Raw genomic sequence first — 12524 nt, forward strand, 5'->3', positions numbered from 1 at the left:
GACATCCTTAACAGTAAACATAAAAGAGAAAAACCTTCTCCCCAACAAGGAGATAAAAGTTACAGTAGGGTAACACCGGCTCACACTGATGACTGTACCTGGGGCAGCTGCAAGCGTCTGAGGCTGCTCTTAGGTTCGGTGCTCGACTTATAAGTGCGGACCGGAGAAGTAGATCTGCTCCTGTCCGGAGCAGCTAGCTTTACGGGTCGGCTGCAGTTTAAGACGGCAGTGTGTTTTCCTACTCTGCCGGCAAGAGACCCCTCCCACACACACACACAAACACACACACACACCACCACCGCCGTAGCGGCTCGCTTCCACGGATAAGTAATGTTATAGTAACGTAATCTTTTTTTAAGAAAGTAACTGTATTCTGAATACACCAATTTAAACTGTAACTATAATGGAATACAGTTACTCGTATTTTGTATTCTAAATACGTAACGCCCTAACAAGTAATCTGTTACTCCCAAACCCTGGTTCTGTGCATCCAGAATTAATTTACCCAACCTACTGAGGATTTGAGGAAATTTTTCATTTTCCAAAATTTTTTATCAAAAAATGAAGGGTACACACACTCAAATGGTCACAATTTTTTTCTGCAATGTTTCATGCAGAGCAGACCCTCCAATTATTTGTTCCTAGGGTTAAATGTTAACATAAAAAGTATGGCAGACCATGTCAGGTTCAGCCCAATTTAATTGAACTTCAAGCAAATATTGAAAGTTAAAAATAGTGTCAAAATCTCCTCTAATCTCGTTCTCGTAAACTCAATATCATGTATCGTCTGGTAAGCTGACTGATCATCAAACCCCTAATATATAATGATTATACTTATTGTATTGTGTATGATGCATGATGACTACTACTACAAAAAAAGACTACTTCCAACCAACCAATACCAAGCCATCTGCCAGTTATTTTTGTTTCAGATCTGAAAAACTAGTACAAGGGGTTGACCCCTTCATCCCATCGCTTCAAGAATACAGTTCAACATTATATTCATCCCTTGCAAAAAGCAAAATGTATTAGCTCCATGCTATTTCTATGACCTGCTAAACTCAAGTATATGTAGCCTATAAGAGCACAGAAGAAGAAGAAGTTTGGACTTGCAACCAAGAGTGACAGTGAAATTGCTGTCCTGGCACCTTTTCTGGAATGAATTTCCGTTTACAGTGTGCACAGCTTGGCCACTTCTGTTTTCTTCTAAACGTGAGTTTAAAACACACCCTTTTATTCTGACTTGTATGGTTTATACCTCCTGCAATATTGTATCATTTTGGGATTGTTATGTAGTTAATCAGAATTTACATATACTGTATCATTCTATTACTTTATTTCATGTCCTTAGTTAAATTATTATTATTAATATTATTATTATTTTAACAGCCACACCTAACGTACAGTACATATTTACATAAGATGTTAACATGTAAGAAAAGATGATATTAATGGGATGGTGAAAGCTTCAAGTGTTTCTACAGTAGTTCTTTCTCTGTCGCTTTGTTCTTCAAATGGTACTTTGTGTTAATTCCACTTAAACAGTATTTACACCATTATGAGATACTATATTACAGAGCCACTAAAAAGCTATAGTGGAAAATTCGCTGTTGTGGTCCCTTGGTTTTTGTTGTGTTACCTTGTAGTAATTTCTTAATTCAACCTCCTTTTGTGTTCTCTTTCCGACACCGTTCACCGTTTACCTTTTGTGCCCGCCTGTTTTGGACTTGTTTTTTAAATAATTTAACTGTACTGATGTCTGTATTCTTCTTTATAAACTTCACTCAGTCTTGTGATGTCACAAATAAAAAAATTATTTTATTGCATTTTAGATTTGTTTCCAATGACATTTTATTGAGTTTCTATAGTGACTTTTCTGTTGTAAACTTCATTGCTGTAGAAATGGCCTCAAGACTGTGACATAAGTCCTTCGGCATGTATGAATTTGAGCCTTGTCAAACTGATACCAGCTGAATGTCATCATGTACCATACCATGGGGTGTTCTGGTGTCTGTTTCACTGATTTGGATTGCAGCTTTATATTTTTGCAGCGTAACTATTTTAAGTATAAAAAAAAGACCTCCCACCGTGTACTTTGAGCTGCTTGTTAAACTCTGACACATACGCTGATGGCATTCTCACAGGTTGAGGCACTTTGTTATTTAGACGAAAGCAGGTTTTATTGCATTGAATACTTAAGAAAAGTCGTTCCTCACCACAGTGGAAGTATTTGTCATGTCAAAAATATGCACCAATTGAATACAGCGTAATCACTGCCAAATCACAAGTGGACCACACTGATTGAGCAGCTTTTATAGCAATGAAAGTCCAACAAGTCAGCACTGCTGAAAGTGTTGCTGGTGTGACTGTAATGCTCTTTGAGTAGATGAATCAATTGTTTGCTAATCAAGAGAACGTGTTGGAGTCTTACAGCATACTGCCCGAAGCTACGTCTCTGCCTGAAGAGAAGGACGCAGAGGACGACAGAGATGGCTGTCTGGGCCAGGGTGAAGAGGAGTAGGGACGACTTCACTCCTCTGCTCAGCCTCTGTTGTAAAGGACACAAAGCACTCACATAAGCTTTTGTCCTTGCAGCACAAACACAAAACATTAATTAGGAATGACAGCAGGCCCATTCTGTAGCAGCTGGGATGGCTGCCAGAGAGGAGCAGGAATTTAGTCTGTTTTTTTTTCTTCACTAATTCAATGAATTTTTCTGTTCCCCAGTTAGTTGAAAAAGTCTGTTACAGTGAAGTTCATAGATACACAGAAAACGCTGTCCTGGAACACCACAGTCACCACAGTGCCCATCAGACAGTCCTAGGGTACTTCAAGTTTACTTTCTACTTCTACTTAGACCTCTGGACAACCATTTTACTACCACAAGTAATTCCAAACAAATATGTTCCCATACCCCATGCTTATCATTTAACATGTTTTCCTTATTTGCCATGGTTATCTTTCAACACAGGACAGGAAATCACCGACCAAAAAGGCACCGCTCATCAAAAAAGGATATGGCCTATGGTCCTTTAGCCCCAACAAAGTCTAACACGAGGGTGACAGAAAATGTCCGCTTTAAAGAGATACTTTACCCCTTTCAATCCAGGTCTGTGTCAGGGCAATTTGGTCATTGTTTTCAGTGTTTTCAACAATGTTTGGCCTGCCCCAGTAGTGTAATTTCCTACAGAATGGGGCAATGGAGCATTGTCATGATTAAAATCAGCAAAATGTCTCCTTTAAAGTGAAATTCCAGTGTAAAATCATCCCAGGGTCTTTTTCGGAAAATACACTCATCAAATTAGCCATTGAGAATTTTTTTTTCGTTAAACAAACATTAATGGAGAAATCCCGGAGAGTCGCTAACAGCCGAATTCGGCTAACACTGATTAGCTCAGAGCAGTACAGTGGACCCATTCAAACGTCTTTTTTAACCACTAATAGTGCTCAGAATAACAGCAAATCTTTGCAGTAGCATGATAAGAGTCCCTTCACAGAAAACAAAGCACCAACAACGTAGTTAGTGAACCCAGAGTTTATTAAAAGAGTGTTTTGAAAGACTTACCTACTGGCCCCTGTACCAGCTCCTCTCATAGTAACCCCCATTCAAGTGGATAACCAAACTCAACCCCAAAGGATTGGTGCTTTGTTTTCCGTGTAGGGACTCTTCTCATGCTGCTGCAGAGGTTTGCCGTTATTTTAAGCAGTATTAGTGGTTAAAAAAAGACGTTTTAATGCCTTCACCGTGCTGCCCTGAGCTAATCAGTGTTAGCCACATTCGTCTGTTAGCGACTGTTAACGACTCTCCGGGATTTCTCTGTAAGTGTAATTGCCGAAAAAAGACCCTGGGAGGATTTTATGCCGGAATTTCACTTCAAGGCTTTTTGAAAGTGACCGTTTTGTTGAACCCTGTAGAATTTATAGTCCCCCAGTACAAATTATAAGTAGTCTATATGATGACTACGTTTATGTTAACTACAGTAGGACAGTTTCTTTCTATCCCCTAAAATTGAAGGACTACGCAAAAGTGCTCATGAGGATGTCAACACCCTTGAAATAAAGATTTGTTATGTATTTCAGAGAGCCGGTGTGCTCAGTACAGAGCAAGTAACAAAAAATTTACCTGACCTACTACTTTTTGACTGTACTATGTATATTCAGATTCTCTGGATGAGCAATACCATTATGTCAACATTCTGACTGGACAAACACTAGACATGACAGCTTAATGACATGAATTGAAGCTTATACCAACCGTGGCATAGTGTTTCTCGATACAGTTGTCATGCGGCGTCTTGACGCAGGGAACCTCAGGATTCTTATCTATGTCTACAGAGTAGATGATCAAAGCCACCACTGACAGCACTGTGGACGCCACACTCGCTGTCAAACACACCCGCAGCTGAAAAAACAAAGCAAACATTTCATATTTTGAAGCATTAGAGGGGCAGAAGAGTGGTAGTACTTTAGTTATAGAGCAGCATATGGGCAGCTTAAGGAATCTTTGAATGTGTTGAATATTTGAAGGTTGTTGTTCACTGACTTCGTACAGAGTGAGAAGTCGAGCTGCAATGGTTAGGGGACTAATTGATTAGTCAATCAACAGTAGAATAATCTCCAACCATTTTGATCACCACCATTCCCCCAACCACACACATAGGGCGCACTCACACTATCCTTCCGCACCGCGCCCCGGGCTTTAGGGTACTTGTCCCCCCTCCCTCTCCCCCCGCGCCCCAGGCCCGTTTGTACTCACACTGCCTGGGCCTCGCGCAATTGCTTCTTGCTGTCCATACGTCATCACGCCGTAACACGTCACACGCATTTATTGACGTCATCGTGATGCGTCGCTTTGTTTACAAATCTTTCCATAGCCCTCAGAGTTTTTGTGCATCTTGTCCGACTGTTTTTGAATATTTTCATCCGACCAAATCTGCAGTAAACACTCCACCTCCGCATCACACCAACGTGAACCTTTCGCCGCCATTGTTGTTGTTGTTAAATGACCGCGCATGGTCCCTCCTTCTATTTTCTATGTCCGAACAGGCGCACATAAAGGACGTCAGAACCACTGTAGGCCTCGTGCTCGTGCACGTGCGTACGCTCGTGCTCGTACATGTGCAAACGGGCTCTACAAAAGCCCACCTCTCTCAGGCGGGCCGTGGACGGCCCGCTGTCCCCAGTTATGCGCGGAGCGGGTGCACTCACACTGCTCAAACGGTTTTGGCCCGGTGCGGAAGGACAGAGTGAGTGCGAGTGAGTGTATTAGGGTATGTCCACACAATCGAAAAAAAACTTTTTTATGCTATGCTATGCTTAATAAATCTCTGCGTCCACAGGAAACCAGGTAAAGCAACTCCAAACACTGTAGTACACATGCCAGGCCTGGATGTGGCGCTGTTACTGCCACAGAAATACACCAACCAGGAGAAGAAGAGACGGAGAGACGCTGTGGAGAATCCAAACCCCGGAGAGTTTCTCTCCAAATCTGGAGACTTCCCAAACCCTCCTCCATCCTAGAGAGAAATGTGTCACTGTTTCTAGTGTTAGTGGAGACTTTTGTGTTGTTTTGGACTCTGATGCACCAATCACTCTGCACGTAGTGTCCTCAACGAGCAGAGGGTGCTGCTGGGAGCCCCTTCCCCATCCCAAAGCACTCACAGACGCCACTTTCTCACTACATTTAGAGACTTTTCACACCTTCTTAGAACTGGATTTAGAAACAGAGACTAGAGAGCAGTTTAGCTCCTTATTCAGAGCATCAGGGAAAGGGAGAAATCTGTGCTCGGCCTATTTCCTTCCCATGCATGTGGCTCAGAGTCCAGTTCAGTAAACAGTCTATGGGTCCATCTCTCTCCTCTCATGCAGCAGCACTGCTGTTATGTGACGCCGCAGGGTTAGAGGTCGGAGATGGGGAGATGACGCCATCCTTTAACAAAGTCTGAGCTTTCACCGTCCAGACCACAACGCCATGAGGGGCATTTTCAAATCTTCCCAATCTTGAGACCCGGTTTCAGGCTCCGATAACGGCGGCTGCGTGTGGATGGTAGGACAAAATGATACTAAAGTTGTGCGGTTACAGGAAAACACATCTTCGTGTGGATGGGCCCTAAATGTATTGAAGGAACTGATGGCATGATTTCATGTGATCAATAAATTGATTGATTGAGAGAGAGAAGGAGAGAAGAATTGAGGTGACTTCACGCAGTACTTTGTGGTTGCCACGGTCTGACGAGGTCGCCGCCACCTAGAGGTCTGTATTGGTCTGTACTGGTATTGGTCTGTATTGCATTGCTTTGTACTGTCTACGTCACCTACACATACGCATGCGCAGCGTCGCTTGAATTCGTTTGAATTCACCGGGTTTCCCGCCACCTCGGCTCCGGAAAATATTGTTTTTAACTTAATTAATCGATTTCATATTTGCAATCACTCGTGCCCAGCTTCTATTGTATTAATTTCTTCAACCGATCGACCGAAGCATTTAACGATCGGGCCTGTGGTTGCCTCTGATCACACCGGAGAAGTAAAACACGGAAGTCGTGACGCCGAATCGCACTAGCGAGGCGCCAATTTTTAAACATTTCTTCAACTCAGCGGGATCTAAAAACAACTGGTGAAGTGGGCTGCCTGCCCAGGAGTAAAAAGGGATCTCCCGGAACTTTCGGCCCAAAGGCCGTAACGTAATTTCATTTAACTCTCCTACCTGTGACGGTACTGTGCCCCGGGGTGACGGATCCACAGCACAGACTGCACAGGCTGCGACATGATGGCTGTGTGCGAGTCCTGTCTCCCCACGCTCTCAAAGCTGAGGGAGAACGTCTCTGGACTGAAGGCTGACCTCATGGAGAAGAACAAAATCCTCCTGGAATTTTCCAACGTCGCCTCAACTCAGGCGAAGTTCCTCGCCCATCTTAAGGCTTCCGGCGCTGGTGACCGTACCATGACGGCTGCCGACAACACCACCCTGCCATGGACTGGCTCCATCACCACCGGAACTTCGGCACCAACACTCACCGAGTCCCGCTGGCAGCAACAGGGTGCCAGGCCCAAGTCATCGGCGCCCTCCTCCTCCTGCCTTCTCCCCGCGGAGTGGCAGTGCTCCACCAGGGAGAACGGAGTCGCGGCCCCGGGCCTGGTGAGCTCAACTCCACTCAAGCCGAGGGAACCCTGGTCGAGGGTGAACAGGGGCACTGGGGCTCGCCGATCTCTCCCCCTTCCGCCTCCGGATCTACCACTGGATAACAGGTTTGACGTCCTAAGCCTGCAGGAGTTTCCCCCGCTCGGTGCGCGCACCAGCTCGACTCCGGCATCCGCCCACAGAGTCAGTCGTGGCTCTCGCCGACCCAGGAGCCGGGGTCCGCTCGCCCAAACCAACCCCCCTGCTCCGCCCCGGTTAGGAGCAGCCGCGAGGCAGCGCATTTCCCCTCCCGTGCTGGTTGTCGGAACCTCGATGGTCAGACACGTGAGGGTGCGCTGCGGCCAGACTTTCTGCTACCCTGGAGCCCGCGTCAGGGACGTTGAGTGCTCCGCCCTCCAGCTGTGTTCACAACACAGGTCGGCCTCCACGCTGGTGCTGCAAGCCGGCACCAACGACTTGAAGAAACGCCAGTCCGAGGTCCTCAAGCAGGACTTCAGGTCCATGGTGGACCACCTGCTGAACACAGGGAAGCGTGTGATCATCTCCGGCCCGCTTCCCCCGCCCCGTTTTGGTGACGTCATGTACAGCCGCCTCCGCCAGCTTCACCTGTGGCTTAAAGGACACTGCCTGGGGAAGGGCATTCCATTCGTGGACAACTTCACGACTTTTTTTAGAAGACCCAAGCTTTTTAGACGCGACGGCCTGCACCCTAACCAAGAAGGGTCAAGACTTTTGTCTGCAAACATTGACCTGACTATCGAGTCCTGCACCTCCACCGCCTCCTGACAAAAACCCAGTGTTGGGATCAGGATGCAGAGTCAGAGTTTAATTCACCTCTCTGCGCTGCCCATACCGCAAGCACACAGCAAGCATAGCTGCAGTCTTACACAACTCTCCGCGAGCTCTGTGGATCAATTTACAGCTCAGTATCCTATACAAACGCTGTGTGCCCCACGATCATCTACATTAATTAAATCAAAAATGAACAGAAGAGGAGCTATACAGAAAAACTTGATGCAAATCAACACCAAATCTGCGATAATGCAACAAAATCAGAGAATAAAATGTGGACTTTTAAACATCAGATCTCTGTCATCTAAAGCTGTATTAATAAATGATCTGATATCAGATAACCATATTGATGTTCTCTGTCTGACTGAAACCTGGCTGCGTCCCGAAGAATATGTTAGCCTAAATGAATCCACTCCTCCCAGTCATATTAATACTCATATTCCTCGAGGCAGTAGACGAGGAGGAGGCGTCGCAGCGATTTATGACTCAGGCCTATTAATAAACCCTAAACCTAAACTAAATTATAATTCATTTGAAAGTCTTGTTCTTAGTCTTTCACATTCAACCTGGAAAACTGTGCAGCCGATTATACTCGTTATAGTGTACCGGGCTCCCGGTCGCTACTCTGAATTTCTGTCTGAATTCTCAGAGTTTCTATCAAATTTAGTCCTTAAATCTGACAAAGTAATCATTGTAGGAGATTTTAATATTCACGTTGATGTTGTTAATAGCCTTAGTACCGCGTTTATCTCTCTATTAGATTCGATTGGTTTTAGTCAGTGTATACATGAACCTACTCACTGTTTTAATCACACCCTCGACCTTGTTTTGGCTTATGGTGTGGAAATCAATGACTTAATAGTCTTTTCACAGAATCCTATTTTATCAGACCATTATTTAATAACTTTTGAATTCATATTACAGGACTACTCACCTCTGGGCAAAAGTTTCTACACTAGATGTTTATCTGATAGTGCTGTAACTAAATTTAAGGAAGCGATTCCATCTGCATTTACTTTAATGCCTTATCCTAATATTCAAGAGTCCTGCACTAACGTTAGTTTCTCTGAAATTGACCATTTTGTTGACAGTGTTGCTTGCTCACTAAGAAAAACACTCGACTCTGTTGCTCCGTTAAAAAAGAAGAAAATAAAACAGAGGAAGTTAGCTCCGTGGTATAACTCACAAACCCGTGAACTAAAACAAATATCGCGAAAATTAGAAAGTAAATGGCGCTCTACTAAATTGGAGGAATCTCACTTAGCTTGGCATGAAAGTCTAAAGACATATAGGAAGGCCCTCCGTAATGCCAGAGCTGCCTATTACTCATCTTTAATAGAGGAGAATAAGAACAATCCTAGATTTCTTTTCAGCACTGTAGCCAGGCTGACAGAGAGCCACAGCTCTATTGAGCCATGTATTCCTATAACCCTCAGTAGTAACGACTTCATGACCTTCTTTAATGACAAAATTATAACTATTCGAGACAAAATCAACTCGCTTGGCACCAATCTTTCATCAAACCCAGGAACCTTAGAAACAACTGTACGACCTGATATATTTTTGGACTGCTTTTCTCCGGTCGACCTTAACAAATTAAACTCTACTATTTCAGCATCAAAGCCTTCTACTTGTCTCCTAGACTCTATTCCAACTAGGTTACTCAAAGAAGTGTTACCTTTAGTTGACACTCCTGTATTAGATATGATTAACATGTCTTTATCAGCAGGTTATGTACCACAGTCTTTTAAAGTAGCTGTAATTAAACCTCTTCTTAAAAAGCCCAGTCTTGATCCTGAGGTTCTAGCCAACTATAGACCTATATCTAACCTTCCTTTTCTCTCTAAGATCCTCGAGAAATTAGTTGCCAATCAGTTGTGCGACTTTCTACATAATAATGAGTTACTTGAGGACTTCCAGTCAGGATTTAGAGCAAATCATAGCACTGAGACAGCACTGATAAAAATTACCAACGACCTTCTAATAGCTTCAGACAAAGGACTTGTCTCTGTGCTTGTCTTACTAGATCTTAGTGCTGCCTTCGACACTATTGACCATCACATCCTGCTACACAGACTGGAGCATCTGATCGGCATTAAAGGAACCGCACTGAGCTGGTTTAAGTCATATTTATCAGATAGATCTCAGTTTGTACATGTTAACGACAAATCCTCCATGCACACTAAAGTTAGTTACGGAGTCCCACAGGGCTCTGTCCTTGGACCGATTCTATTCTCCTTATATATGCTTCCCTTAGGAAATATTATAAGGAAGCACTCCATACATTTTCATTGTTATGCTGATGATACACAATTATATTTATCGATCAAACCAGATGAAACCCATCAGGTAGATAAACTTCAAATGTGCATTAAGGAAATAAAAAGCTGGATGACCTGCAATTTTCTGATGTTAAACTCAGATAAAACTGAAGTTATTGTACTTGGCCCTGAAGGCCTCCGAAACTCAATAGCTACAGACATTGTTACTCTGGATGATGTTGTGTTGTCCTCCAGCACCACAGTAAGGAATCTGGGTGTTATCTTTGATCAGGATATGTCCTTCGATTCCCACATAAAACTAACAACAAGGACTGCATATTTTCACCTGCGTAATATTGCAAAAATTAGGAACATTATGTCTCAGAAAGATGCAGAAAAACTAGTCCATGCATTTGTTACTTCTAGGCTGGACTATTGCAATTCCTTATTATCAGGCTGCTCCAATAAGTCTGTTAAGAGTCTCCAGTTGGTACAAAATGCTGCAGCTCGTGTACTAACTAAAACAAACCGAAGAGAACATATTTCTCCTGTATTAGCTTCTCTGCACTGGCTACCTGTAAAATCTAGAATAGACTTTAAAATCCTTCTCCTTACCTATAAAGCTCTTACTGGTCTGGCCCCGTCGTATCTTAAAGAGCTCATAGTACCGTATCACCCAACTCGATCACTGCGCTCAGAAAATGCAGGGCTACTTGTCGTTCCTAGAGTCTCCAAAAATAGAAGGGGAGGCAGAGCCTTCAGTTACCAAGCTCCTCTCTTGTGGAACCAACTCCCAAGTGTTATTCGGGAGGCAGACACTGTCCCCATATTTAAGAGTAAACTTAAAACTTTCCTTTTTGATAAAGCTTACAGCTAGGGCTTACGAGCTCTCAGCTGTTTTGCTGTTGTTATTCTTAAAGCTGCGTCCGTTCAGTTTAATGATGCTGCTATAAGCCTAGTCTGCAAGGGGAAATATTACCATTCCTAATACTCTGAGATTCTCTCCTCTCTATGTCATTCATGTCTCATCAATGCATGTTATTAATTCAACTTCTTCCCCGGAGTTGTTTGTGCTTTGTCATCTCCGAGGTCTCTGCTGATCGTGGTGGTGCCTACTGCCGTAGTCCTGTGGGTCACTGCTGATTTTGGTAGAGCCTGCTGCCTTGGTCCTGTATATCAGGCCCCTGCTGATGGGGGTGGTGCCTGCTGCAGTGGTCCTGTGCGCTAGTCTCTGCTGGTGCTGGTGGTGCCTGCTGCCCTGGTCCTGTGTGTAGGTCTCTGCTGACAGTGGTAGTGCCTGCTGCCTTGGTCCTGTGTATCAGGTTCCTGCTGATGGGGGTGCTGCCTGCTGCCCTGTTCCTGCGCGCACGTCTCGGCTGATGGTGGTGATGCCTGTTGCTGTGGTCCTGTGGTCCTGTATGAAGGTCTCTGCCGATGGTGTTAGTGCCTGCTGCTGTGGACCTGATTGTTGGTCTCTGCTGATCGTGGTGGTGCTTGCTGCCGTGGTCCTGTGTGCTGGTCCCTGCTGATGGTGGTGATGCCTGCTGCCCGGGTCCTGTGTGCAGGTCTCTGCTGATCGTGGTGGTGCCTACTGACGCTTCCTGCTACTTCAATAACTATTAGTCATTTATTCTGTCACTACTTTTATAAATTATAAAATCTGTAGCCATAAAAACACCATCAGTGGTATGTCTTGCTGTATCGTAGCTGCTATTGCCCCTACTCATCATTTTGTCATAATTATTTTCATTTTCATGTTCTGTCACCTTGGATGTGCGTGTTCCTGCTGTTCTGCTATGCAGACTGCCATAACATGTGGGTCATGTTCACATTACTATAGATATTGTTATAGTTACTGTTACTCGCTGGCTGCTTGCATCTCTGGAAGTGTGTCAGTCTCTCTGTCTTTTGTCTATCTTTGTGTTTCTCTCTTTCTCTCTCCTTTTCTTCCTCCCCAACCGGTCAAGACAGATGACCGTCCTCCACAGAGCTGGGTCTGTCCGACGTTCCTGCCTGTTATAGGGAAGGTTTTCGTTGCCACCGTACTCTATGGGGGAATTGTTGGGTCTTTACCTACTCTGTAAAGTGTCCTGAGATAACTTTGGTTATGATTTGACACTATAAATAAAATTGAATTGAATTGAATTGAAGTGATATATGCTTGCATGGTATTTTAAACCTGAAGCCTGATGTATTTCCTTTAATTTTTAGTTTATTGTTTATTTAATTAAACTATAATTGGTAGTGGTTTGCCTGTTTTGTTTTCTTCATTTGACTAATTGATTTAATTTTTTTCCTTTCTCCTCATTTTATTTTATTCCTTTTTTTCC

At 43.9% G+C, this 12524-nt stretch overlaps 1 protein-coding gene across 1 annotated transcript in view; it reads right to left on the minus strand.

Moving 5' to 3' along the window:
• Window positions 1–12524, minus strand: part of tmem176 (transmembrane protein 176) — a 40633-nt gene that overhangs the window by 24161 nt on the left and 3948 nt on the right. The window contains exons 5-6 of the mRNA XM_083931481.1: window positions 4256–4402; window positions 2432–2548 (exon numbers count right to left, since the gene is read on the minus strand). Of these exons, the coding sequence (XP_083787607.1) occupies window positions 2432–2548; window positions 4256–4402 (264 nt within the window). The remainder of the gene's footprint in view (window positions 1–2431; window positions 2549–4255; window positions 4403–12524) is intronic.

The sequence above is a fragment of the Echiichthys vipera genome, assembly GCF_963691815.1.
Source record: "Echiichthys vipera genome assembly, chromosome: 2".
Taxonomy (NCBI): Eukaryota; Metazoa; Chordata; class Actinopteri; order Perciformes; family Trachinidae; genus Echiichthys; species Echiichthys vipera.